Raw genomic sequence first — 27,769 nt, 5'->3', positions numbered from 1 at the left:
CAGTGTACATTTTCCTCTTGATACTAATGTGATAGTCTTTTAGGTTGCTTTGTACGACCAGTGGAGAAATAGGCAGAGGAATAATAAACCATAAGGGTTGATTTTAGGAAGATTTTAAAAGCAAGATTTTATAAGATGGTACTTTTTGACTGTAATCACAAGGGATTGTAAGGCGGGGGAACATTTTCTTCATGTCATCTGTATAATTTCTTTTTTACATTGGCATAGGAATACTTTATTGTAAGTGAAGTCAGGTCTCTAGAATTGCACCAAGCGGTCCCATCTAAAAGTGGATCAGGGCCAATAAGAGTTGAAACTTCCTTCTGAAAAGAATGGGAAAGTGTGGAAGGCTGAGCAGGCTTGCTGTGTGTGTGTGTGTGTGTGTATGAAAGAGGCAAAGAAAGAAAAATGTGGATGCACATCTTTGTACGTGTCTGAAGGCAGGCAGAAGGGAGTGAATAAAGTAGGTACATTACTAGGAGAGATGACTGGAGCGGAGAGCATAAATGAGCTTGACAGGCAGCTCAATTTCTCTCTCTGGAGAAAAGGAAAAGGGAGGGTGCCTGATAGAACAATACAAGAAGGCAGCATTGGCCAGCTGAATCTGCACTTTCATATAACTCCTTTGAACGCACTTTGCCTCTCCCTTGCCACTCCCTTTCCCCGGTGTGCTGCTGTCACTGGCCATTGTGGCTTTGTGTCTTTCTCTGTGTGTGGCTTTATAAAAAGGGCATTGCTCTGTACCATAGGAGAGGCTAGCAAATGCCACACCGTCCTTTTGAAGCTGGCTGTGCCTTCTAACTGCCACCCAGCAATCACAGGTACAGCATGGTCTAGTGCATAGCCCTAACGTGTAATGAAAATATATCATATCCAGCAGCTTGACAACTTCTCTTCACTGATCATTATAACTTAAAGGACTGAGGAAGAGACTGGGGAGTGGAAAGAGAAGAAAGGGAAGTGATGAGAAAGTGTGCAAGAGGGAAAACTGAAGATAAATGGAGGGAAAGGAAGATGGGAAGAGATTAGAAAGACTGCAGAGAACACAAATTAAGCAGTTTTTACTGAATCAGTCTTAGAGAATCAGTTTTTTTTAAAAAAATTAAATGGGCTAACAGGTTTTAAAAGGAGTGGTGCCCTAATCAGATGCATGTTTTTCACATATGCATTACAAAGATGTCTGCAAATGTGACATGATGGCTGGCAACACCAATCCTTCCATGTGGGAATCCCTTGCAGATGACTGCAGTGCTGGGAGACAGGCAGTCAAGTCTTGTATCCATAGAAGTGACCAGAGGAGAAATGACCGCTGGGAGGAACACAGAGGGAAGAAATGCCATGGTGCATCTGCAGCAGTACAACTGGATATCTTTATCGGCTTCTGCTGCAACAAAACACGTCTCACATACACATCAGTCTCTACGGCCACAGCAAGAACTGTAACAGTAGAGCTTGACCTCACCCCCAAAGGCACACTCCTCCATTGTCCCTCAAGGCATACAGATAATCATCAACAACAAAGCTTTCCCATATATTGGGAAGAGCCTGTATTCATGCAGTAGTTTCATAGCAGGAGACATGACTACCCCTGCAGCAAGAGAGGTTTATTTCTTTTATCCCAATCTGCCCTGTGTTAGGGTCATGGCATAAAGAACAGAATTGTTTTATTCTGGGGAAGGTTGCCACTACAGTGGTACCTCCAGTTACGAACTTAATTCATTCCAGAGGTCCGTTTGTAACCTGAAACCGTTCTTAACAAGAGGCGTGCTTTTGCTAATGGTTCCTCCTGCTGCTGCCATGCCGTTGCCGCGCGACTTCCGCTCACATCCCAGGGCAAAGTTTGCAACAAGGGGCATCTATTTCCAGGTTAGTGGAGCTCGTAATCCAAAGCATTCGTAAGGAGAGCGGTACACTGTATTTTAAAGTCGTTCGCAACTTGGACTCCTCCATCCGAGCACATGATAAAGCAGCTACCATATTCTAAACAATGTAGTCTATGTCGTTTCCTTTCACAGGGAGAAAAATGGGGCATATTAAGGGATGGAGGAGTAGGAGAGCTAATATGGTGACCAGGTTTGTTCCTGGTATGTCCAAGATGGGTACTGGACCAGTTTTCTATCATGCCACCAGCACCCATAATTTGCTAACGTCTTTGGGAGGCCCCAGAGGTTCAGGGCCCTAGGATTATACTCTAAAGTTTGACCCTGATTGGAGCAATCAATGAGCCATTGGATGACCTCAGGGTGAGCTCACTGTTCGTACCTCTGAGATCCAACATGGTGTGGGTTTTTCATTTTCCTGTTCCTTGCATAACTGATCGACAGCGAAAAGGAAATATCGAATTTTTCGCCCTATAAGACGCACCAGACCACAAGACACACCTAGTTTTTGGAGGAGGAAAACAAGAAAAAAAATATTCTGAATCTCAGAAGCCAGAACAGCAAGAGGGATCATTGCGCAGTGAAAGCAGCAATCGCTCTTGTTGTTCTGGCTTCTGGGATAGCTGCGCAGCCTGCATTCGCTCCATAAGACGCACACACATTTCCCCTTACTTTTTAGGGGGGGGAAGTGAGTCTTATAGAGCAAAAAATACGGTACATGGTGCAATGGTATCCTATTGCACCCCTTCTTGTGCTATACATTGCTGGGAAGAAATAAATACAGAGTGGTGGCAGCTTCACGTTTCTTGTAACGTCTTGTTCTGCCCTCAGTTTGCTCCATTATAGAGTGGCAGCTGCTGTAAATGAGTCCTGCCGAGTCAGGGTGGATTGTCCCCCCACCAACCACCTGGCAGTAAGAGGCAGGATTACATTGCTTCCTACGTATCCAAAGGCACGGTCCTCCTGGCATATGCATGGCAGTTCCAGTTTGGCCCTGCAAGACAAAACAGAGGAAAGAGCATGCTTTCCAAGTTGCTATCTCTTGGTATTTATGCACCAGAGCTGGGCAGTGTCACAGTGACCTGCTGTTTCACTTAATGGCTTTTGTGTGTGTGTTAATTTTGCTCCAGCAGGTCAGTTGCTACGTGCCAGCTCATATAACCCAGACAGGACTAACCCCATCCGTAATGGTTTGGCACTTGTCTTAATTCTCTCTGGCTTGTCATCTGAAAGACCAAATAAAGCTAGCTTACAAGAAAAGGTTAAGAGAACTAATCATCTTTGGTTTGGCAAAAAGATGGCTGTATGTGTGGCTTGATATGACAGTCACAGATAGGTATTTTGAAGGACAGAATCAACATATGGTGAAATGAATTGTTTAAGCTAAACTACAGGAGCGTAATTAATATAATAGGATAAATCTGAGAGCCAGAATTTTTTTAGTCCGAATTATCACACAACAGTTCCTAAGGGTGTGCTTTATTAGAATGTGGGATAATCTTCTAATGGCAGCAGCCCTACTGCTTGAATCATTTTAGACTGTATAACTAGTGAGGGAATATTCTATGGAGAACAATCTTGAAATTGACCAGGGGAAAAATGAGATTATCAAATGGAGGCATTTCATTTATAATTTCTGTGACACAAGCAGTGCTTTTCTCTTCAAATCCCTGGAAGCTGCTGCCAAAACATCTATTTTCCTATGTGAAAATTACATACATGGGACAGGCTTGAAAGGAAGGATTAACTTTGGTTCTGTTACTATATAAATTATCCATGAGAAAATATGCATTCTTCTTAGCATCTCTCTCTCTCTCTCTGTGTGTGTGTGGAGTGGCAACAAAGGAAAAGAGATACATGAAGCTGTAGAGAGAATATGAAACTTCACAGAGTTTTTAGGGCTTGCCTAGTATACTACCTAGTGACTAAATGAAGTAAAGAGCCAAAGACATTGTAGTGTTTAGGACACAGAGAAGCTGGCTGTGGTGCTGGCATGGACTGCCCATGTTTATTTACAATGGCATTTTGATTTTGCAACACTGAGCTATGGTCATGTGGGCTAGCACAGTTTCTACTAATTTATTTATTCCATTCATTCATTCTAGCATTTCAGAGCAAAGCCCTCCCTGGAAGCAGATAACATAAAACGAAAATAAAACAATTCTTTACAAAATATATAAAACAAATAAAAAAACCAACAGCAGACTAAAATAATATACATAGAGCCTAAGCCTCTGAAAGCCTCATGATTTTTAAGCAATGTTTGGGTATTGTTTACAGGATCGATTAACTGACAACAGGAACATAACTAATGCCCACCCACCCACCATTCTCTCTCTCTTCTCTCTTTCTCATGCATGCACTGGACACACACACACACACACACACGAGAGAGAGAGAGAGAGAGAGAGAGAGATAGATAGATTCTAACTTGTATGGTAAGAACATCATACTTTTAGTAGCCTGTGCTATCCCTGCAAAGAGATAAGTAGGTCTAAGATGGACAAGCATTGACAAGAAACAGGTACGGGCTAAAGATAAGTCAGGACTCTGACAACCTGACAAGTTACAAGAATAAGGTGTGACAAGTGCACATGGATGGGTAACTAGTCTCATCTGAAATGCCATGCAGATTCTTCCACATCCACCTGTGCAGCTAGAGAATAGGTTTGCTGTAGTCTTATGGACTTGGAAGTTACACTTCTTGCTACATTAGCCCCACTGACTTTAAAAATAAAAAATGAGGCTGCGGAGGAGGGTGGCGGCGGGGAGAGACAGCTTTTTCTGAACCAACCAATGTCAAAAAGGGGAGATTCAAACCCTGTTTCCTGATCAAGTATCCCTGACCTCTTTATCTTTTTGTCAGTCATGTAAAGGTTCTCCATGTTTTCCCCACCAGAACTGGATCCACAGAGCAGCCTTCATACATTTGAGAGCCTTGTTTGTCTTAGGTATGGAACCTAAGAACAATTTTACTTTCTTTGGTCAATTATTAAACTGTGATTGTTTCATTCAACATATATGAGAGCAGGGGCCCAATCCTTTCTTGCTTGAAAACATTTGAAAAGAAAATGTTATGATTTATATATGCAAACACAAATTCATATACATGCTTTGTACTTAGTTTCGCTTTAGTCTTGTAATAAGTGATCTTTACAATACAATCCCATCAAATGCCAGCTACTCTGTGATTCTCAGGGAGGTCGCAGAGAAATTATCTGGAATTATGCAGCCACTGAAATAAATTGCAAACCTTTAGTTTGTTTCAGCAAGGCCATTTCTCAATCCTGTAACTCAGCACTGGTAGATAAGATAAAGCAATATAGTGTTCTACCTAACCTTCAGTCACTTTGGGTCTGACTTGAAAACCGAGTTGGGTTTTCCGGCTCAAGCCCTTTGGTAATTAAAAGTGTATGTAGTTATAGAGGGGGAAAGAGGGAAATAAAATGAAATGAGAACTGATGAGTATATGATTCAATCAAAATCTCAATCAAATTTCACATATGGTGGATATGTGAACATATAAAGCCCTTCTGGCAGAAGGCATTTACAGAAATAAGCTATATTACGGGTCAGCATGTGGAAAACACCTCAAGTTTGGGTTTAACTATTTTAAAAGAAGGGCAATCTGACCTTTCTTACAACAAACTAATTACTTTTCTTTTTGTAGCAGCACGCCTACTAGAGGCACAGAAATAGAAAGGATTGGAACGTCTGTGTGTATCTCATTGAAAATAGAATGTATGGTCTATTGCTCTATCAGAAAATAATAACAAAGAGATTACATGCATTGAATAATAGTAATGATTTTGTTGAAATTGTGTTTTCAACATGCTTTTATAAAATATAACCCTGAAGAATAGCAACCACCGAAATTACAGATTGGCCTTGGGCGAACTTAATTAGATTAATCTGTCCTGTAGGGGGTAAGTTGGGATTTTGTTTTGGTATCTGTTTCCTTTTTTTGTAATCGTTGTTATATATTGGAAATCAATAAAACTAAACTTATTTATTTTTTAAAAAAGAAAGAAACTGGTGAAAAGGCTGATTCAGAAGAGAAGAGAGTCAAAGTTGATCCAGCATATTTCAGCTGATACTTTATACTGAGCCAGCACTGTGGGTATATCAGAGTCTGAAGCCATCAAGTAGGCAGGGTTCAGAAGCCTGCTACTCTACCAAAAAGCTGGTCTAATAAAAGATTTCATATGTCAGATTCTTGAATCCTGGATCCTTTGAGATGTATGGATATTTGCCAGGCTTTCATCCACACAGACAAGGGAAATGAAGGGAGGGAAGAAGGAATGTTGCATTAAAGAACAGCTAAAATTAGCTAAATTGTACCAACCTCTTTCTAAAACTGAGGAACAGCTTGTGGGAGAATGCTCTCTAGTCCTCCAGAATGAACCATTTTAATTCCTGCTCTGAAGGGATCTTGCCCTTGCCACACTGTGTGTCAGGTTTGGTTACTTGCTTATAGATGTCAGTAGCCTCTGCTGCCCTGGCTCCCCACTGACTGAGTGTATTGTTATTCTTTATTATTATTAGTTTCAGTTATCAGTGCCCAAAGCGAACATGGCATTTTCCAGACAAATAAAATATGTCAGGAATTTATCCCAAATAGTCTTCTATCTAAATGAAGCATTGCACTCTTACATGAATGACACTATCTTCTTGCATTTTTCTTTGTGTGGAACCCATTGCAGGGGGGTGGGGGCAGGCTGGTCCTGGATAAGACTACACATGATGGAGAAGATTATGGCAATAAAATATAAGTTTAATTTCCCCCCATGAGGCTTAGATTGCCGAAGAGTGAGGCAGACTTGAAAGAGCAGAATGATAATGATTTTCAGAGTGGTGGAGCTGATGGGGACTATCTAAGGAGTTATTTCACAGTTAGTCCGATATACCAGCTAAAGGTATTGAATTGTGTCTCCCAAACATAACTGCCCTGCTGAAAGTAACTCTGCCATTTAATTCAAACTGTTTTCTCTCTCCATTTTATTCAACTTCTGCCCATGCCATTATCCCATGCCTTCTGCTATTCCACCCCTCTAATCTTATGTACCTGCAACTGTGTATCATATTGTAATGTCTGTTAAAACAACATAACAGCATCTGATCAACATTAGAACTGACTCCTCCAAACTTTGGAAGATCTGTTAGTCCCTGCAGCCTTACTAGAAGTTGCCATTGTCCCACAGAATCATGGTGGATCATATGCAAGAGCAGTGGCAGACTTGGTACTATGGTACCCTGTGCAAGGCCAAAATTTGGTTCCCCCAGTCCTTCCCAAAGGCAGGTAAGGAGGCACTCAGCTTTTGGAATGAGGTGTGAGGGCTTGTTAGGATTGAAGAAGAGGAGCCCATCCACCTCCTTCCAAAAGTACTAACTAGACATTGGGAAGAAGGCATGAGTACTCTTGGACCCTGCCAGAGCCTCACACCTCCTTCCCAAACCCTAATGCCTCGTCTACCAGGCTTTGAGATGGTGCCCGCTCGCACAGCCCTAAATCTGCCCCTGGCAAGAATATGCAACCTGCTACTACTGCGTTCTGTGGGGAAGGAATTTTTTTTTTGTTTCAGGAAACTTTTCAGTACAGCTTATTAATCAGAAGCACTAACAGCTATAACCTCCCAATCCTGCATTTTGTCAATTTATATAACCTAACCATGCTGGAAAGTATTGCCAGTGAAAGAATCTTAAATACAGACCTCTACCCCCCCCCAGTAAAGACTTAGGAATAGGCCTGATAGGATTTTGTTATTTTGCATATGCACACATTGGCCTCAAAATCACACCCCTTATTCTTAAATCATACCCAGTCATTATGTTACGCAGATTTTAGAAAAGGAACATTTCTATAAGAACAGGTTGTCTCCAGTGCTTTTTTCTAAAAAATTTTTTTGGGGTACCCTCATTTTTCTACTCATATTGAAATACTGCCCCTCAATAAGGCCAAACTTAGATTCATAAAATGTTTAGGGGTATGCTTACCCCTGCGTCGCCTCAGAAAAAAAGCACTGGTCATCTCCAGAGCTCTCCAAATCTAGAACTGTGTTTTCCATAATGCTACATGCCATTAGTAATAGGCCTGTGCATTCTTACAGTTTTATTGATATTTGCATTACATGTGACCTTTATAAAAGTACAGTGTTAAATAAAGTTCTCGTAGCATTTTGGTTTATTAGTTTGATATCCTGGCTAAATTCCAGCCTCAGTAATTCTGCTCACCAGAATTCTCCCTGCAGGTTCAATTGAAAAAGTTATTCTTCATTTCTTCCTGTGACATAAGTTCAAAGTAATTGTGGAATGTTTCATTGCTGTACTAAACCAAGCTACCTTCTATCACACAGAAAGCTGCATTTTAAGAGTGGAAGGTATGTCATTTTAGAAGAAAGGAATAGTGAATAATAAATAGTTTTCCTAAACTGGTACTGCTGTGTCTTTGCGAATAGACATGTTTTGCATGAAGAAAACCAATTATTCAAATATATGCTCAAGCCAAATTTACACATATAATGCGGTATATAAGCAAAACAGAGAATTTCCTTTCCAGTTTGCAGTTTCAGCTTGATTGTTTTGGCCAGGAAAAGATCAAGATGCCACTTGGCGCTGTGGGTTAAACCACAGAGTCTAGGACTTGCTGATCAGAAGGTCGGCGGTTCGAATCCCCGTGACGGGGTGAGCTCCCGTTGCTCGGTCCCTGCTCCTGCCAACCTAGCAGTTCAAAAGCATGCCAGTTCAAGTAGATAAATAGGTACCGCTCCGGCGGGAAGGTAAACGGCGTTTCTGTGCGCTGCTCTGGTTCGCCAGAAGCCGCTTAGTCATGCTGGCCACATGACCTGGAAGCTGTACGCCGGCTCCCTTGGCCAATAAAGCGAGATGAGCGCCGCAACCCCAGAGTCGGTCACGACTGGACCTAATGGTCAGGGGTCCTTTATCTAATTCTGCACAGATGCTGAGCCCCCCATACTTGATGGGACACACGTGTACTTTGTACTCAGATATGCGGTGCCTGGTTACAATAAATAAAGTCAGAGGCAAGTATTATTACGTCTTCAAATATGTGAAAGGATCCATTGTTCTCCTTGTCGGCTGCGACACAAAACTGGTGTAAATGCTTTCCCAAGTGGCTACAGAGTCTGCACACAGAGGGATTGGCACAGATCATGTGGCTCTTCAGAAAGTCCTGAACCACTCCCACCTTGCTGGCTGGAGCTGATGGAAGTTGTAGCCCACCATCTGGAGGGCCACAGATTCCCTGCTCCTGGCATGAAATCGTAGAGCCCTGTTTATCAAGGCCCAACTCTTGATGCACAATGGACTTAGAACCATAGAACTGCAGAGTTGGAAGGATCCCTGAGGGTCATCTAGCCCAACCTCCTGCAATGCAGGAATCTCAACTAAAGCATTTTGACAATTCTGGGAGAACAGGTGAGACTGGGGTAGGCAAACGTTGTGCCCATCTTCAAAAAGGGATGGGGGGAGAAGACCCAGGTAGCTACTGACAAGTCAGCTTGATGTCGATACCAGGAAAGGCCCTAGAACACATAATTAAACTGTTGGTCTGTGAGCACTTAGAAAAGGATGCTGCGATTAATAAGACCAGGGGTCGGCAAGGTTTACCTAAACCGGTGCAGCGCATTTAACTAAACCGGCACAGCACGGCGAGGGAACTCGCTTCCGCGGTGCCAGAAATCGCATCTGCGCAGACACGATTTCTGGCACCGCAGAAGTGAGTCCCCGTGCCGCACTGTGTCGGTTTAGTGCAGCGTGCGGTGACTTGCCAAGTGGGTGGCTCGGTTTGGGGGCGGCTCATGGGCTGGTTAAATGACCCCCGTGGGCCGCTTGTGGCCCATGAGCCTTAGGTTGCCTACCCCTGACTAAGACCTACTGTGGGTTTCTCAAAAACATGTCATGCCAGATGAATCTCATTTCTGTTTTTGATAGAATTGCAAGCTTGGTGGATCAGGGGAACGCTGTGGACAAAATGGTTTTTTTAAATTTCAGTAAGGCTTTTGGCAAAGTCCTCCATGATATTCTTGCAGAGAAGCTGTTAAAATGTGGACTGGATGAGGTAAATGTTAGGTGGATTTGTAGCAGGTTGACTGGCTGAACCCAAAGAGTGGGTTCCTCACCATCCTGGGAAAAGTGACAAATGGGGTGCCACAGGGTGAAGAATCATACCCTTAAATTTCATGGCTGTGTTGGCTGACTTGAAAACATATTGGTGGGCAGCTGAATTTTTCTTTTTAAAGAAAACTTCTAATAAAATTATTCATAACTTTGATTTAAACATATTAAACTGCTAGATAGATTTTTCCTGTTTCATATTGAAACTGTTATACCCTTAGGCTATCTCCACAATATTTCTGGCTATAGATGTGGTTGAGTTATGGTTGCATTACAGATTTCCCTATTGTCCGTGTAAGTTCCTGGGCTGTTAGAATCTACCCTTTCTGCTTTAGAGAGTACTTCAATGTAGCTGCAGTGTGAAGAGACGACTGTCAAAGCTACTCACAGCATTGCAACTAGCCGTTGCATAACCAAGTGCAATACGCTAAGAATACTTAGGGGAGTCACAGGAGAATGGCAAAAAATAACATTAAATGTGTGAAAGAGCATGTGTGGTGTGCATTAATCAGCTGTCAGAGTAGTGAGGACTGCATTTCCCTTGTAAAAGAACTTAATTTACTGACTTGTAATTAGAGGGAATAGTCCTGCTACAATGAAGTTAGCTATTCATTTTGTTACGTTCTCAAAGTCTTCTTTCCCCCTCTTTATTAGCTTGTTCTATGAACAGAAGTCCAGAGCAATAAAAATCGATGGATATGTCATCCACTCATTTCTTTCAGCCTTTAAGTGGATTTGGATCCTTCTTTGAATTGTAATTATGCATTTGTTTGTTTTGTTTATTAATGACAGGACAATGTGTACAGTCCTGAGAATGACATGTTGAGGGTTACGGGTGAAGTGTGCGCACGTATATTTGCATTTTATTTCAGGAGTGTTAAACTATAGCAGTGTAAATGGTAATTAAACGATCAATGCATTACTGTATAAGCAAGATGCTTTATGAGTTCTGCTTTGAGCAAATGGAATGTTTAAAAGTTGTGTTAGGCTCTGCATCTAGGCCATGATGCCAGCCTGCTCTAGTGGCTCCATCCCTTCTGCCATTGGTGGAGCCTGGTTAGTGAAATACACAGGAGTTAATTTGCATCAACATTCAGCTGCCATTGCCCAGCAGCTGGTCAGAGTCGGGTGACAGATACATAGGCCAGATTAGGTGCATGCACATGTTGACCATTAATGATTCTGTCCAGTATACCGCTTTTTTTTCACTTCATGCACCACTTCCTCTCAGTGTGTCTAAATGAGAGAAAATGGAAAAAACCCCACCATACTGAAACTGCTCTACCACCTTTTGTTAAGGGGAGGGGGAAGAGGAAGAGAATGAAAACTGGAGTGATGGAGGGTGGGAGAGGTGGGGGAAGAGCTGAGAAAGTGGCACAGAGAGGGGGACGAAGGGGAGCAGAGGAGAGGGAGAGATGAACCAGGTAGCTCCACCTGCTTTTGGCTCTGCCCATTAATGGCTCTGCCCCCCTGGACTTTCTGTGGGTCAACTTCCTGAATTGAAAAAATGTTTCCTCACCTTGCACTGCAGTCCTAGCAGTTACTTTATTAGTTATAGATTGCCATCAATATAAATCCAGGAATTTGTTACTTTGGCTATTGAAATTTATCTGGTTTGTAATGGAAATGAGTGAAGATTTGGGTGTGGGTCATGAAGCAACAAATTCCAGAGGTTCCCCTTGCATTCCTTCAATCAGCTTCTGGCATAGCAGAAGGACAAGAGCTGTTTTAGCGCGATGTAATGGAAATCCCGACACCTGGGATGTTTTGTACACTGTAGATATAGAATTAGAGACTAGACCAGATCATAAATCTGAGAGGTATTTTTCAGTTATTTTAATTGGATGAGTAACATGAAACTCTAGTTTGTGCATATGACTAGACAATACTTCTGTTTTTGCTGATACTGACTGCATCTGCGTCCACAGGGCAAACCTCACTGCTATGATTTTCAGGCTGGTAAGACAATAGTAGCAACATGTACCTTACTGAGGAGCTCTGAGGATTAATTAGTTGCTGCTTGTAAAGTGCTTTGCAGATGAAAAGAGCTCAATGTTATTAAAACAAGACACACTAAAGTATCCTGTAGGGAGTCATCTGGCACTAGCAGGGTTGCACTGATGACCTCATAGGTCTTCTTCATCACTTCAGTGCTTAGAAAAAGAAGCCAGCATTTCCAGGGAGTGAATCAAAATTATATCAGCAGCTCCATTAGCTTGAAGGCTTGGAGGTAACTGATCTTCCGCCTCGAGAGCAAAAGTAATCACCTGAAGATGCTAAGAAAGGAAGATACAGTACATAACTGGCTGTGTCGCCTGCTGACTGATGTCTTCCTTCAAATAAAATTAGGATTGGCAAAAAGTTATCACTAGCAATTCTACAGCCTGAAATCTTGCATTTATCTCCGCAAGGACTACATTATGGTCATGTAAATAATACTGGAACAAAAGATACTCCAGATTGACCTGGAGCGACTGTGTTAGCTGGAGGGAGGGAAGTCCTGCCTTCTTTCTCCTTTCCCCTTATCTTTAGAATCTTTTGCATAAAGGCTGGTGGAAGGTTCTTTTGCAAAACTGATTGGAAGTGGACACAGATTTTGGCACAAACAAAGTTTAGGTTACAGACACTCTCATTTCAAGGGGATGAGCAGAGGACCCTGATGCTGTGTCACTGATGAACATGCAATTCTGGGTTAGAACAACAGTGTAATTATGTCTTGGGTATCCTCTCTTTTTTTACCACTGTCATTTAATTCTTTTTCCTGCTCTTATTAAGCTTCCAGATATAGGCTAACATCAAAGAGCTTTCTCTAGTTACCACTAAAGTTGAAGCAACAAGTCCAGTTAATGAACTTTAAATTGAAATTGAGCAAGAGATTGGGGGAGTGGGGCAGAATTCAATGGTAGAGCACATATACTGCATGCAGAATGTCCTCTAGTTAACCTCTAGTTAAAAGGAGCTTAGGCAGAAGGGCTGAGAAAAGACTCCTGCCTGAAACCCTGGAGAGTCTCTGCTGTAGCCTGTGCTGAGCTAGATGGACAAATGGTTTGATCTAACCTAAAGCAGCTGCATGTGTTCAACATGGCCAGTGCTCTGATCCATAAAGGGAGCAAATAATAAGGACGCTAACATGACTATTTTTCCTCTTTTTTTTTCTTCTTTCTAGGGAGTGCAAGAGCTGAAAATGAGGCCCCGAGCAGAGTGCTATTCTTCAAAGTTCTGGCTTATGCTGGCAGTCCTGGCGACAACAGGTGGTGGGGCCTGGGCCCAAAAGAACCACCCCAGCATTGGCATTGCTGTCATCTTGGTGGGTACCTCTGACGAAGTAGCTATCACAGATGCCCACAAGAAAGATGACTTCCATCACCTCTCTCTCACGCCTCGTGTGGAACTGGTGGCCATGAATGAGACAGATCCCAAGAGCATCATCACCCGCATCTGTGATATCATGTCTGATCGGAGGGTTCAAGGTGTGGTGTTTGCTGATGACACTGACCAGGAAGCCATTGCCCAGATCCTGGACTTCATTTCTGCCCAGACCCTCACACCCATCCTAGGTATCCATGGAGGCTCTTCCATGATCATGGCAGACAAGGTAAATTATTGCTTCTTCCCATCTCAACCATTAGAGTGGAGCTTGGAAATTTGCTTCTTCGTTCACAAAATGCATACGGTTTGTTAAAGGCACTGACAAACTCGGTCAATTGCATTGAAAGAATTCAAGCCCTGACTATCTAGATATTTGTCACTGAGGTTCTTGGAACAAGCAGCATCTTGTCCTTGGCAAGCGAAGCAGATCTGTCCTGCTTTGCTTTCTGTCAGTTATTACCAAATACCAGGTCTGCAGAATTGGGTCTATGTATTTGGCTTCGTGGGAGTGGCAGAAAAACCTTCAGAAGTTCACTCTTCTGTTCACTCACCTTCTGTGACCTTGCACAGTTACAGTTCAAGGCTGAGGACATTGTGTTGGTGTGGCAATCATTATGCCCCATTTTAATCACTTATTTGCCAGTGTTATGACTCATAATATCAGGTTAAAAAACAATTATATGCATGTTGTTAAAAATAATGCACGAGGCTGTAAACTGGGGAGAGTGTATGTGTGTGTGTGCACTGGGTCTGCCACCAACATCCCTGCATGTGCTCCCCTGCCACCTCCTCACCTGATGTGCAAAGATCTGAAGGAGGGCTCTAAATGCCTTCAGTTGAACATGGCTAGAATCTTCTCCAAGATTTAAAAAAAAGACCCTGCCCAATAGAAGAGAACATTCTAACTATGTTCACTAGTTAGCATCTTCTCTTGCAGAAGATCAGGAGAGGATGGGAAGGTGCACATAGGGATGCTTGGGACATTTGCATGCCAGCATTTCCTACCCAGGGACAGCTACACTACCAAACCAAGAAAGAGTGAGCACATACATCCTGTAGACCCATGACACCCCCCCACACCCATAAGAAGCCTTGCTTATTTTAATTGCTTTTTCTTTAAGAAGAACAGTAAGAAACCAGGATGATAAAACTGGAAGTGCCTCACATAATCTGAATTTCCCACCAAAGACCACAGGAATAAGTATTTTGGTTTCACAAAACCGTCATGGACAAACCATTAATAAAACCAGCTTTCCTGCAAAACATTCATTAGTTTTAAACACATGTAAAACAAAACAAAACAGAAAATGGAATTGGTTTACCCTAACATTCCCCTGTCCCCAGGGACTGTTTTGAGGAAGTTCAGTGATAACCCAGAGCATCTACACATATACATATATCCAGTGCTTTTTTCTGGGGGGACACAGGGGCACACATACCGCTAACATTTTGTGAATCTAAGTTTGGCCTCATTGAGGGGCAGTATTTCAATTAGAGTAGGAAAATGAGAGTACCCCTAAACATTTTTTTAAGAAAAAAAGCACTGCATATATCAGGAGATATGAGTAGTTTTCTTCTACTTTGTAGATTATGACGATAAGCATGTGTTTTCAGAGAATCATAGAACTAGGTCCACGGATGACCTTGCTCATTCTGTGCCCAGAGGATTGACAATCCACACGTTACAGATATCGGTCTATATAATTAGAATTATGATGTGTCATAAACACAGAGCAAGTCCACTCTAGAAAGTGTGGCCATTTTGTAGTCATTCATTCTCGTTCCCATTCTGCTTTAATATGAGAAGCTCCCCACTTTGTGGTGTTAGCACTCGCCCCCAATTTATTTGTAGAGTACTACCACTGTATCTAAGATTAAAAGCTCAATCTCATAAGGTAAGTTCTCAGTTCTGGTATTCATCTGTTGCTCTTCTGTATACCTAGTCTACTATGAAGAGGGCTTTCTAGAATGTGGACAATGGTAAATGATATTCAATCTACCAGCAGTTTGTATGCAGCTAACTATGTTTTTGATCCCACTAGCAATACCCTGCTTAATATATCTAAGACATATGCTGCCTTGTTTCCTCTTTCCCTTCCAGCTGAAGAGTCTCAAGTGATAACCAACATGTTTATTCTTTGTGTCCTTCCAGATTGGTGTTTTATTGTGGGTGTATTCTGCAACATGCTCTTAACACAACAATAGTGCATTAGTGGTGGATTTATTCTGCTTTATTCTCAATGCACCTCCATTACTACCACATTATTTCTTTCTGCTGGACAAAATAAATAAATAACCAGAACATTTGTGGTATGAAAAGTTACTGGATTTTTAGCATGAAGCTACAGTGAATGTGCTGATTGGAAATGAAGCAGTATGACCACTCCAAAACTTTTGCAGGAACAAGCAGTATTAAAAGCAGGATTGTCTACATAATGTATAGCATTATGAGCACAAATAATCATAAATGTGCAATAAAAAAAATCTGCTGAAGTCTTGCATCTCTAGTGTAATGGCATAGGACCCTTTTATACATCCAGTAGAAAAAAGTAGCAGAGCTTTTCTGAATTGCCCCACTTTAGGCTGTAGGTGGGGGAGGCTGCATGTTTGAATGCTATCCTATGGATGAAATTCCCTGAAAATAAGAGAAACCCCCCCACACTATGTCAGGGAGAAGGCTAGGTTGAATCAATCTCTCCAACATACTAGTTTTGTATGTGTAATAAGTTTTAATGATGGGAAGTGTTCATACTGGTGTTTCCTGCCATCTGCATCCTAGAGTGATACAGTCCTGGAAAAGATTTGCCATCTGATTTTGCTAAGCATATAAGCTGGCCCATACTGCTTTGCATTACTGGATAGCATATCACGGTGGGATGCTAAGGATAGCTGAGAGATGGAGGAGGTATGTTCCTTTGCACTGCCTGGCTGAGAGATAAAATGGCACTGGCAGCTATAAGGACTTGAGGCCAGGGAGCCATTGAAAGAGGCAGTGTCTGTAGCAGTTCCATCTTACAGTCATGTCCATTGTATAAGGTGGTGTCAATGTCATTTCTGAGTTAAGCACTCGTAGAGCTATGTTCTCACCATGCTGCAGAGAGACCTAGTGGGGCACAGCTTCCTTCCCTTCCCACCAGGACATGCAGTGAATTGGTTGGGCAGTGGGCATGGGTTTTCCCCTTCTGCACACCTAGAAATGTGCACCAACAGTTTCTGTGGCTCCTGCTAGCCACCAAAGGTGCCAAAGACATGGGGAAGGAAAAAGTAGGACCAGGCCCAAAGATGCTTCACCAAGAATTTGGTTAAGGTGCTGAAACACACACACACACACACACACACACACACACACACACACACAGATTGTTTAAAAAAAACCAGTTTGTGATTTCAGCTTCTTCTTTCTACCACCTGTTGGATTGACTGCTAGGTCAAAGACTATGAGACTTCCACTGGCTTATGAGAGGATCTGCTCAGGAGTTGGAGGACTTCCAGCTCAATTGAAAATCTCCTGCTGGGCATCTTCAGCATATCGCCACTCATGGCTTTCCATGAACCTGGATCTGTAATGTAGACACATAGCCCAGCAGGACACAGGGTGGTATTCAACTAAGGTTTACTCAGAGAAGGCCTGTTGATATTAATGAACATAGTTTAGTCATGTTTATTAATTTCTACTCCAAGTAAAACTTAGTTGAATTCCACCACCAGAGCATACTGGTCTCAAAATATCAGCACTGTTTGCCAATTCACTATGCATCCCAATTGAAGGTGTTAATGTTGACATATAAAGTCCTAAATGACTTGCTCCCCAAATATCTGAAGGATTGCCTCCTCCCAAATCTACTTGCCTTGGTATTAACATCACCAGGGGAGGCCCAGTTGGTCGTGCCACCACCTGCTGTGGTTCAAGGAGTCCGCAGCACATGAGAGGGTCTTCTCTGTAGTGGGCCATAGGTTGTGGAATGAGTTTCCCTCTAAGTCAGGTCTTGTACTAGCACAATAAACTTTTCAGTGATTGATCAAGACACAGCTGTTTTCCCAGGCCTCTGGTTGAATGGGCGACTTCCTTCTTCCAGCATGGCTGTGTACCCGTTATGTGTTTCTGTTTTGTTATTCAGAAATTGGACATCGTTGCTGTTTTATTTATTTCAATTCTACATTGGACTTATTTTAATTATGGCATTTTTGTAACCTGCCCTGAGACTCATTGGTGAAGAGCAGGCTATAACTAAAATCAGGTAAATAATAAGCAGAGGAGACGGACTGGCAGTCCCTGAGTGGGAGGAGAAACTGGTACAGGCCAGGAATCCAATTAAGAAATTTATTCAAGGGGAGTATAAAAAGGGGGAAATGGGGAAAACATTGAGTATGCACCATCAAAAGGGAAATAAAAAACAGCAACTCAACCAGGAATATTAGTCTATTTTGCCTTATACTAGGCAAAGTCATGTAGCAAAGACTTTTGTTGAGGGTTACTTTCACACACATTTGGTAATTTGTGGAGATGCTGGAAAGATGAGTGACAAAGTAAAGGAGCATGATGTTATGCTTTATGCTGCTTACTTGAGGTGATAGAAATTGATAGCTAGAAGAGCAATTGACCAATGGGAGGCATGCAGGCAGGGGATGCTGGAGGAACAGGAGATAAATGCCAGCAATTGCCCCTAGAAGATGAGAATTAGGATGAAGATGGGCATGCTTTTCCCCATATAGTGATGCAGAGTCAAAGAGATGCTGGTTAAGTAGGTGACTGGCAGAACAATATGATATGGAGCCTGCTATTTCAGCCAACTATATGGAAAATTTAGAACGTTAGGCTTCACAGGTTCCAGGATTCTTGACAGTTGCATATTATGGAGCCTCTACATTGCCACAGCACTGCAGGACAGCTTTAGGGCTTTCTCAAATGAGGCATGCATATTGTCCAAGAGTAGCCTGCCATAGATGTATCATAGTACATACTCCAGGGAAATAATGTTGGATTTATTCCCTGATTAAAGGAGCCCAGAGGAAATTTCTTTTTTATTCACTTTGCCCTGAAACTATGTTGAATATAGGGTACAAACAGCAAAAGAGTAATGTTCAGGCTAGATGCCAGTTGGCATGACTTTCTTTACAGGGGACTTGGGTCTACTGAATTTGATAGAATTTGATAGGCTATTAAATAAATAATCAAGGGTAGAATGTCCAGTTGCAAATCTAGCTGGGGAATTTGATCAAGTGAGACTTACTCTTCTACATACCTGTCCTTGTGAATGTAAATTATCACTCTTAATACTTTGTGTTGCCGGATAATTTTGATGAAAAATACTAGTAGAGGACAGGCTCCAAAAGAAGATGGAGGTGAAATAGCATATCTGCCACTAACATTTGTCAGAGGAAACATGTCTTCTTTTAAATTAAGTAAGCCAAGCATACATAGTGTAGTAATGAAAATGCCAACTTCATGCTAATCTAGTGTATACTCTGCCAAATGATTTATAAAATATTAGTTTCATCATCAACAGTCTTGCAGCATGGTAAAGAGTAACAAATTTATTATGGCATAATCTTTCTTTAACTCACAAAAGTTTATAACATGTTAAATGTGTTGGTCTTTAAAATGCTACAAGAGTCACGTTTTTGCTGCAACGGACTAATACGACCACTGTTTCAGAAGCTGTTAACGTGGCACAATGGCACAATGTATAGTTTCCTATAGCCCGCAAATGCTTTTTCATGTTTAGAATGTAGCAAATGTATGCATTTTGTATCATCACTTGGCATGGCGTGCTCTTACGTTTTCCAGATGAAAAACTTCAGAAACAGAGGCAGGAAGCAGAGCATGAAACAAGCAAACACTTTGAAACACAAAGTTAGGTACCGAAGCAACATAGGGCTTGCCTACACTTCTGCTTGTCCTGTGCCTAGAAGGCATGACTCTGAGCAGTTCTAATCCCAGTGGTTCTCAAACTTTTTTTCTCTGGGCCACACTTTCAGAATAAAAATAATGTTTTGCATTATTTAGGATGAAATTGTAAAATGGTGATTTTTATCTTCAATGTATTAAATGTTTCCTCTGCTGCTGCTGAACCCACTTCAATTCAGTGAAGATAAGGGCATAGATAGATAGTGTGTGTGTGTGTGTGTGTGTGTGTGTGTGTGTATATATATATATATATATATATATATATATATATATATAGTGTTTCACACTATTGTTGGGGAGATTGGTGCCTCACACACTGCAGTCCTTTGGAAATGGCATTTGTGTTTAATTTTTTTTTTGGTGTGTGTGTTATATGAATTGGTCAGGCCTCTTAATGTGGCTCTAAGTAATATCACTGAAGGCCATGGTGATGTTCACATGTGAGAAAGAAAATATTCGAGCTTGCAAATGGCTCTTAGCCAGTCAAAGATAGGATGGATAGATCAAAGGTTGGGGAAGTGCAGCTCTCCTACAGTTCCCCAGCAAAACGTTCAGAGAATAATAACCAAGACAACATTAACTAATATGGCTAAAGTGAACAAAAACCTCTTAAAAACACACACACATTTGCTACAGTATGGGACCCAGAATTGGAAAGCTAACATGAAACCCTACAGAACCGCAGCTTCAGTTAATGTGAGGAGAAACTAGTCTTGTTTCCGGCTCCCACAGTGCATTGCCATGGACTCTGACAGTGAACCTGCACTATGTATTCTGTTGTATTGCACACCTGCCTGCCTGCCAAGCCCTGCAGTCAATCTGCAACTGGATCTGCACATACTGGGTCTGCAGCAACAGACAAAGATTCCACACTTACCTTTTGCCTACTCTTTCCAGGCACAGGTCCATGCTTAAAAGCTTCATGTCCAAGCATTGTTGCTGTTGTTTTTGCCCTGGAGCAAAAACCTGCAAAAACCCGCTGTTTAGCACTAAAGCAGAGCAAATGTCAATTTGGGTTTTCTGTGGATTAAAGTTTGCTCCAATCAAACTTTAAATAGCAGGTGTTCATAGGGAAAGCTTTGGAGCCAAAAAAAAGGGTGCTTGGACACGGAGCTTTAAAGTGCAGACCGTGCCTGGGAAGAGCAGAGGAAAGGTAAGTGTGGATAATCCTTGAATCTATACCCAAGCCTAAATATGTGTGATTGGAATAATCACATATGTTTACCCCTGCCTTCACTTTCCTCCTCTTCCTCTATTCTTTTCCCCATGTGAAATTACAGTTTGTAAACTCCTCAGGGCAGGGAACCTATCCTATTGCACTCTGTAAAGCACTATGCACATGGATAGTACAATAATAAGAGCAAACTCTCTGATTGTGCTGATCAGTTATCTCTGGTGGACTAGAGATAGAGGTGAAAGCTGTTTCCTGGTGCCTTCATTACATATCTTTAGGCCCTGGGAGAAAACATTCTTCTTCTCCCTGGCCTTGGGCTGAGAAATCTATGGGCTTTTAAATTGTTCGTGTGTGGAGGGGTATTGTTTTGTTTGTCATTGTAGTATGCATTTCTGTGTTTTTATATTGCAAACTACCCTGTGAACTTTGAATGAAGAGTGAGTGGTGTAGAAATTTAATAAATAATAATAATAATAATAATAATAATAATAATAATAATAATGCAGGCACGTGATTGCTGACTGACCAAGAGCAGATACTTGTGGTCAGTTAGCAGTTTTATGGCTACATGGTGCTGACTTCACTATCCCTGCATCAAACGTTACCAAACGACACCTGCCAGTAAAGGCCTGGAACCCAACCTCCCCCCCCCCCCATGCATGCACTTGCCTGCATGCACTTGCCTTGGTTGCTTATTTGTGGTGGCAGCAATTTATTAGCATTGCACCACCCCTGACTGCTGCTGTGGACCATAGTCTACTCCTTCTATCACTGTCACAGAATTGGAGAGAAAGATGGATGCACTCTGCCTTGTTGCAGAATCATCTCATGTTTTCAGGCTATTAAGTATCTGGCTGAGTTTATTCAGATACATAAAAGAACTGAGAGTCAGCGAAGGATACTATCACCTCTTTCATAAATATATAAGAAGTTTAAGTGGGGAATGTCAGAATGTTTTCCCTTGCTTCTTATCACCCACTGGATGCTTAAAAGTGATTGTTAAGGCTTCACTAAACAGACATCCAGGCTTTATCAGCATTGTCTCCACTTAAAGTATCAAAGCATCCATCTGATGGGGGCTTTGGTGCACTGACACTAATGTAGCTGGTCCCCCTCCCTCATTTTTGTTTCATCCTATATCCATGTGCCTCAGCTTCAGGATCTGTCCTTCCAGTGAGCACTCAGGGCTGATTTCCTTCAGAATGGATAGGCTTGATCTTCTTGCAGTCCATGGGACTCTCAAGAGTCTCCTCCAGCACCATAATTCAAAAGCATCAATTCTTCAGCGATCAGCCTTCTTTATGGTCCAGCTCTCACTTCCATACATCATTACTGGGAAAACCAAAGGTTTAACTATACGGACCTTTGTCAGCAAAGTGATGTCTCTGCTTTTTAAGATGCTGTCTAGTATTGGAGATGCTCTCTCGCTGAGGCTCTAATACTTTGAGAACCTCATGAGAAGAGAAGACTACCTGGAAAAGACCCTGATGTTGGGAAAGATTGAGGGCACAAGGAGAAGGGGATGACAGAGGACAAGATGGTTGGACAGTTTTCTCGAAGCTACCAGCATGAGTTTGACCAAACTGCGGGAGGCAGTGGAAGACAGGAGTGCCTGGCATGCTCTGGTCCATGGGGTCATGAAGAGTCGGACACGACTAAACAACAACATATCCACGTGCAAGACTATAGCTCTCCCAATCATGATTGAAGCCCACAGAGGAGCTGCTGGGTGGCAGGGAAGGATAAGACTATAGAGCAGGAGTGAGGAACCTTCCCCCCCACCCCGACATTGTTGGAATCCAACTCCTATCAGTTTCAGTCAATACAACTAAGAGCCAAGGATGTTGGGAGTTCTAATCAAGCAACATCTGGAGGGCAGTAGTTTCCTCATCCATAGAGTGGGGTATAGCAAATAGGGGGTTGTAGCAAAAATGTCATGGAAAAGGTGGGTTTTGAAAGGAATTTTGAAAGAACTAAGGCAGGTGACAGGGACGCGGGTGGTGCTGTGGGTTAAACCACAGAGCTTAGGACTTGCCGATCAGAAGATCAGCAGTTCGAATCCCTGCAACGGTGTGAGCTCCCATTGTTTGGTCCCAGCCAACATAGCAGTTCGAAAGCACATCAAAGTGCAAGTAGATAAATAGGTACTGCTTTGGTGGAAAGGTAAACGACGTTTCCGTGCGCTGCTCTGGTTCGCCACAAGCAGCTTAGTCATGCTGGTCACATGACCCGGAAGCTGTACATCAGCTCCCTCAGCCAGTAAAGTGAGATGAGTGCCTCAACCCCAGAGTCGGTCATGACTGGACCTAATGGTCAGGGGTCCCTTTACTTTTACCTTTAAGGCAGGTGACATGTTGTAAGAGTCAGTGCCAAGTGTAAGGGTCTAAGGGCAGAGTCTTTGGAGGGAGCAGGACACCTTCGGCTGTGGAACTGGAAGAATAAATATCAGTGGGATAATACCAAGAACTAAAAGCAGAGAGAGAGAGAGAGAGAGAGAGAGAGAGAGAGAGATGTGGGAGCCAAGGCCATGGAAAAACACCTCACCGGTTGCCCATTTGTTGCCACTGGAGCTGCCTCATCTTGCTTCTGCTGCTGGGAAGAAAAGTGCTTTATGGCTGAGTGCCTGACATGGAATATGGCACAACTTCTTTCTTTCTCAGACAACTGGCTGCTGGATGGTTCATTCCTCAACAGGAGGAAGGAGGAAGAAGGGAGGAGGTGGCAGTGATGGAGGCCAACTGGTGGGGAAATAGCCCTGGATTAAATGATAGGCTACCCAACATAGGAATCTGCTTTATACTGAGTCAGACAGTGGGTCCGTCCAGCTCTGTAGTATCTTCACTGACTGGCAGTGATTCTCCAGAGTTTCAGACAGGAGCCTCTCTCAGGTGTGCCTGGAAATTCCAGGGTTTGAACCTGGGATCTCCTGGATGCATAGTCTGACCCGTTTGATTGCCACTGTTCAGTGCTAAGGAGCCACAGGCCAGTTGTAGCTCCTAGGCTGCCCATTGCTCACCTCAAACATAGGACTTCTTCCTTAGCCTTTTAAATTGACTTGGAATGAATGAAATGCAATTATTGGTGCTTGTGTGTCTAAACTGTGAAATATATCCATTATATATAAACATCATCTCTCTCTCTCTCTCTCTCTCTCTCTCTCTCTCTCTCTCAGCAACTTTAGCTAACCATGAATCTTGATTGGTTCAGGTTGTTTAAGTCCACACCACTTCTCTTAAAAATGTCTTTCGAGCCTAGATTTGCTCACTAAGAGCACGTGGGAAAACATCTAATCTCACAATTGCTTATTTAGCCAGATTGACCAATGCTTTAAGAGCTGTGCTGCCGCTATTGCTAATAAGCATTATATGACATTTTCTTTTAAATATGTGTGTTTCACACACACATTTATTAAATCAATTTGCACTATCCACAGCTGGTCAAGTAGATTAGATTCTTGATTGTGGAATAGGCAAACCTTTATTATAATCTAACAATCTAAATTAATTTAATTCAATATTTTCTTTGCCCCAAATCAGCATCAAATTGAAATTGAAACTCTAGAGTGTGAAATTGACTTATCCTGCTTTCTTAGATCCTCAAATCATTCATTGGGTGGCGCTTGGGGGGGAATTGTCATCGCGCCACTCCTTGGTGTGTGGAGTGCCTCAGGGTGCGATTCTCTCCCCGATGCTTTTTAACATCTTTATGCGCCCCCTCGCCCAGCTTGTCCGGAGTTTTGGGCTGGGTTGCCATCAGTATGCCGATGACACCCAACTCTATCTGTTGATGGATGGCCATCCTGACTCGGCCCCAGATACACTGACCAGATGTCTGGAAGCTGTGGCTGGATGGTTACGTGGGAGCCGGTTGAAGTTAAATCCTTCGAAGACAGAGGTCCTCTGGCTGGGACGGAGCGATATGGGATTGAGGGGGCAACTCCCGTCTCTTGCGGGGGTGCAATTAGTGCCAGCATCATCCGTGAAGAGTTTGGGTGTAATCTTCGATACCTCCCTCTCTATGGAGGCGCAGATTACAGCTATAACAAAGGCGGCATTTTTTCATCTCCGCCAAGCTAAGCAGTTGGCTCCTTATCTCTCTCGCCCTGACCTAGCCACTGTGATCCATGCGACGGTCACCTCCAGACTGGATTATTGTAACTCGCTCTACGTGGGGCTGCCCTTGAGACTGACCCAGAAGCTCCAGCGGGTGCAGAATGCCGCGGCGAGACTCCTTACGGGGTCTTCGCTGCGAGATCATACCCATCCAGTGCTGTACCAGCTGCACTGGCTCCCAGTGGAGTACAGGATCAGGTTTAAGGTGCTGGTTTTAACCTTTAAAGCCCTATACAGCCTAGGACCCTCGTACCTACGGGACCGCCTCTCCTGGTATGTCCCACAGAGAAATTTACGGTCTGCAAATAAAAACACCCTAAAGATCCCAGGCCTCAGAGAGGTTAGGCTGGCCTCAACTAGAGCCAGGGCCTTCTCGGCCGCGGCTCCAATCTGGTGGAACGCTCTGTCACAAGAGACTAGGGCCCTGCAGGACTTGACATCCTTCCGCAGGGCCTGCAAGACAGAGCTGTTCCACCAGGCCTTTTGTCAGGGCGCAGCCTGACCCCCTCCTCTGGCAATCTGCACAAAATTTTGCTTGATGGTTGCCATTAATTTGATTTTAATTTGATTTAATTAATTTTATAATGAATGTTTTAGAATGTTGAGTTATTTTGAGTGTTGTTAGCCGCCCTGAGCCCAGCTTCGGCTGGGGAGGGCGGGATATAAATAAAATTTATTATTATTATTATTATTATTATTATTGGTAACTGCAAGGCCATAGCTAAGTGGAAGAGCTTTGCATGCGGAAGGTTCCAGGTTCAATTTCTGCCATCCCTACCTGAAAAGTAGCTGTGCCATGAAAGGCCTCTACCTGACACCTCAGAGAGCTACTGGCACTTAAATCAGTGCTAGATATAATATTGATCTGAACCAATAAAATGCAATGCCTTATGTGCAACTCACAATTGTTTTTCAAAGAGTCACTTTCTTTGCCTCCCTCCCAGTATTAGTTTGGAAGGAAAGGATTCTAGAATCTAAGAGAATTGACTACTGTTGTTGGCATCTGTTTGTCTCTAGCAACAATGGAAGAGTGTGCCATTTATGGTAAGGTCAAACTGTTGGAAAGTTATGGTGGCTGTAGAAACAAAAATGGGAGAGATGTTTTGATGCAAGTGGGGCAGATGAAGGCGTCTGGTTTTGCAGCTACGGGTACACCATGGTATTTCTTCTCTCTCTCCTCTTCCCAGCAGTCATTCCTCCTCTGGTCACTGCTGTGGATACATGACCTCTCTGTCTGTCTATACATCGCCTAAAAATGGAAGATACTGGGAAGATGATAGGCTTGTGGCTATAATAGTAATATCTACTAGCCAAAAAGACTACTGAGGAAGAAATAGAATATTTAAGGGGGAAAATTCTCACTATTAAACAAGTGTATTGTGATATTTTTCATCTGCTGGGATTGAACTAGTCATCTAAGTAGTTTACTGTGAGCCATGGACATGTAGGATGACTTTCCACAAGCTTCTTATCACAATCCGGCCAGTAATATGTGTTTGTGTGGGTGTTATTTGGATAACTATTTCACTACATGAACATCCAAACCAGGCACAGAGGCAACTGGTTTGTCACCATGCAGTGTAGCCCTCCAGGTCAGTTATACTTTAAAATGCAGGAGAGGAAGTAGGGCACAACAATACGTTTTTGGTATGGTAGACCCAAACTACTAAGAACTTGCAAAACAAAACCACCACCCTGGAAATTATTGAACTTCTACCATCTGTCCCAGTTACAGTTTCTGAACTATCTTCTGGGTAGTCTCATGTATAGGTCATAAAAGCAGTTCAGCCTTAACATTACAAAGAAGCCTATTCTTTAGCATAACATTTTATCTACTTAGAAAGTCCTTTCTCTTCTATTAAGGCTGTTTTGTTGGATTTCCTGTTATTCTGAACAGCAGGTGACAGATGATTTCACTAACTGCTCTGTGGCTCCTTGTATTTTCCCGTAGGAAGCAGCTGATATTGACCGCTTAAAAGACTGATAGTTGTAGGGTTCCTGTATTTCTAGGAGGTGAGATCAGATAAACTAGATCAGTGTACTGTTGTTTGAATGAAAAGTCACTGATGGAAATATATATATGTATTTAAAAAATATGTGTTAAAATGGTCAATGTATTCTGCAAAATATTGCCAATAAGAGAAACAAAATTGAACAAAAACAAAACAATTATTTAGACCAGTTAGTGAAATGTGTTTCCTCATGGTGAACAGTGCAATCCCGCAGACAAAAATACATTCTGTTGGAACATAAAGCTGTTTCAAAATAGGAATGGACAGTGCATGAGAAACTGCATTGCAGAGACCAACTGAGCCACAACCAGGGTGGGTGAGAGGTAGATAAGAGGAAACTGCAAGGTGAGCAAACTACTAGATGCAGAAATATATGTGGAAAGGGCAAGTTGTAAAGAGAATCTGGTATGATCAAAGGGGGAAAGTTTCATTAAATGTAAAACCTGTGAGGCAATTTACAAAAGAAAGGGAGACATGATTCTTTTCCTTTCTGTGCTCTGATGTGCTCCAAGCCATCTTTCTCAAGGTTTCATATGCAAATTATCATCTGAAGCTCCAGAAAGAGTTGGATGGGTTGGGGAAGCAAGATGAATGCAGGATGGGATGACAAGGAGTAAAGAAGATATAAACTTAAGAGAGTCATTGTGTCCAGAGTGTAGTGCCCAGTTCTGGAAATCATTGTCTCAGGAATCTCTCTAGTTCCACAAATGCCTTGCTGAATGCCACTGCATCAACTTTAGCAATGCACAGTTGAATACCTCAGGTGTGCACATAAGTTTATTTCTATCTACAACAACAGAGAGAGAGAGAGGGAGAGAGAGAGAGAAACAAAAGATGTGACGGGAAGAACATTTCTAGTTTCTAAAAGGGCACCATATAATAAATACTGACAATCATGTGTAAGCTTTCTTTATATTGTCAGCAGCAAGATTTGACCTATGCACTTCAAGATATGAGGCAAGCTTATGCAATCTGACTTACAAATCTATCCCTTGCACCTTGGCCCAAATATGTAACAGTTCATGGTTTACCATGTATTCAGCAATATCGTTACAGATGCCTTGGTAACGAATGCACATCTAATGCTCTGTAGGTCATAGCTTGTACCTCAGGATGAGTTATTACTTTCAAGGCTCCAGAATAGGCTGACAGCCATGGAAACTGAACCAGTGATTTTTCTT

At 42.5% G+C, this 27,769-nt stretch overlaps 1 protein-coding gene and 1 long non-coding RNA gene across 10 annotated transcripts in view; one reads left to right on the top strand and one right to left on the bottom strand.

The window, feature by feature from the left end:
- GRIN2B (glutamate ionotropic receptor NMDA type subunit 2B) overlaps positions 1-27,769 on the top strand; it is a 285,857-nt gene that overhangs the window by 71,637 nt on the left and 186,451 nt on the right. For all 8 annotated transcript variants that reach the window (XM_082239983.1, XM_082239984.1, XM_082239985.1 and 5 more), the window contains one exon: positions 13,180-13,608. In XM_082239983.1, coding sequence (XP_082096109.1) covers positions 13,198-13,608 — 411 coding nt within the window. In that variant the 5' untranslated portion in view covers positions 13,180-13,197. The remainder of the gene's footprint in view (positions 1-13,179; positions 13,609-27,769) is intronic.
- The window catches only part of LOC309541855, a 55,533-nt gene that overhangs the window by 5,774 nt on the left and 21,990 nt on the right, over positions 1-27,769 (bottom strand). Inside the window, exon 3 of one of the 2 annotated variants that reach the window (XR_014223973.1) lies at positions 2,598-2,874. The exons of the other annotated variant lie outside the window; for it this stretch is intronic. This is a non-coding gene — a long non-coding RNA (uncharacterized lncRNA). Of the gene's footprint in view, positions 1-2,597; positions 2,875-27,769 lie in introns of those variants that run through there. 2 annotated transcript variants of the gene reach the window in all.

The sequence above is a fragment of the Podarcis vaucheri genome (genome assembly GCF_965113315.1).
Source record: "Podarcis vaucheri genome assembly, chromosome: 10".
Lineage (NCBI taxonomy): Eukaryota > Metazoa > Chordata > Lepidosauria > Squamata > Lacertidae > Podarcis > Podarcis vaucheri.
This window is presented reverse-complemented; position numbering and strand designations above follow the sequence as displayed.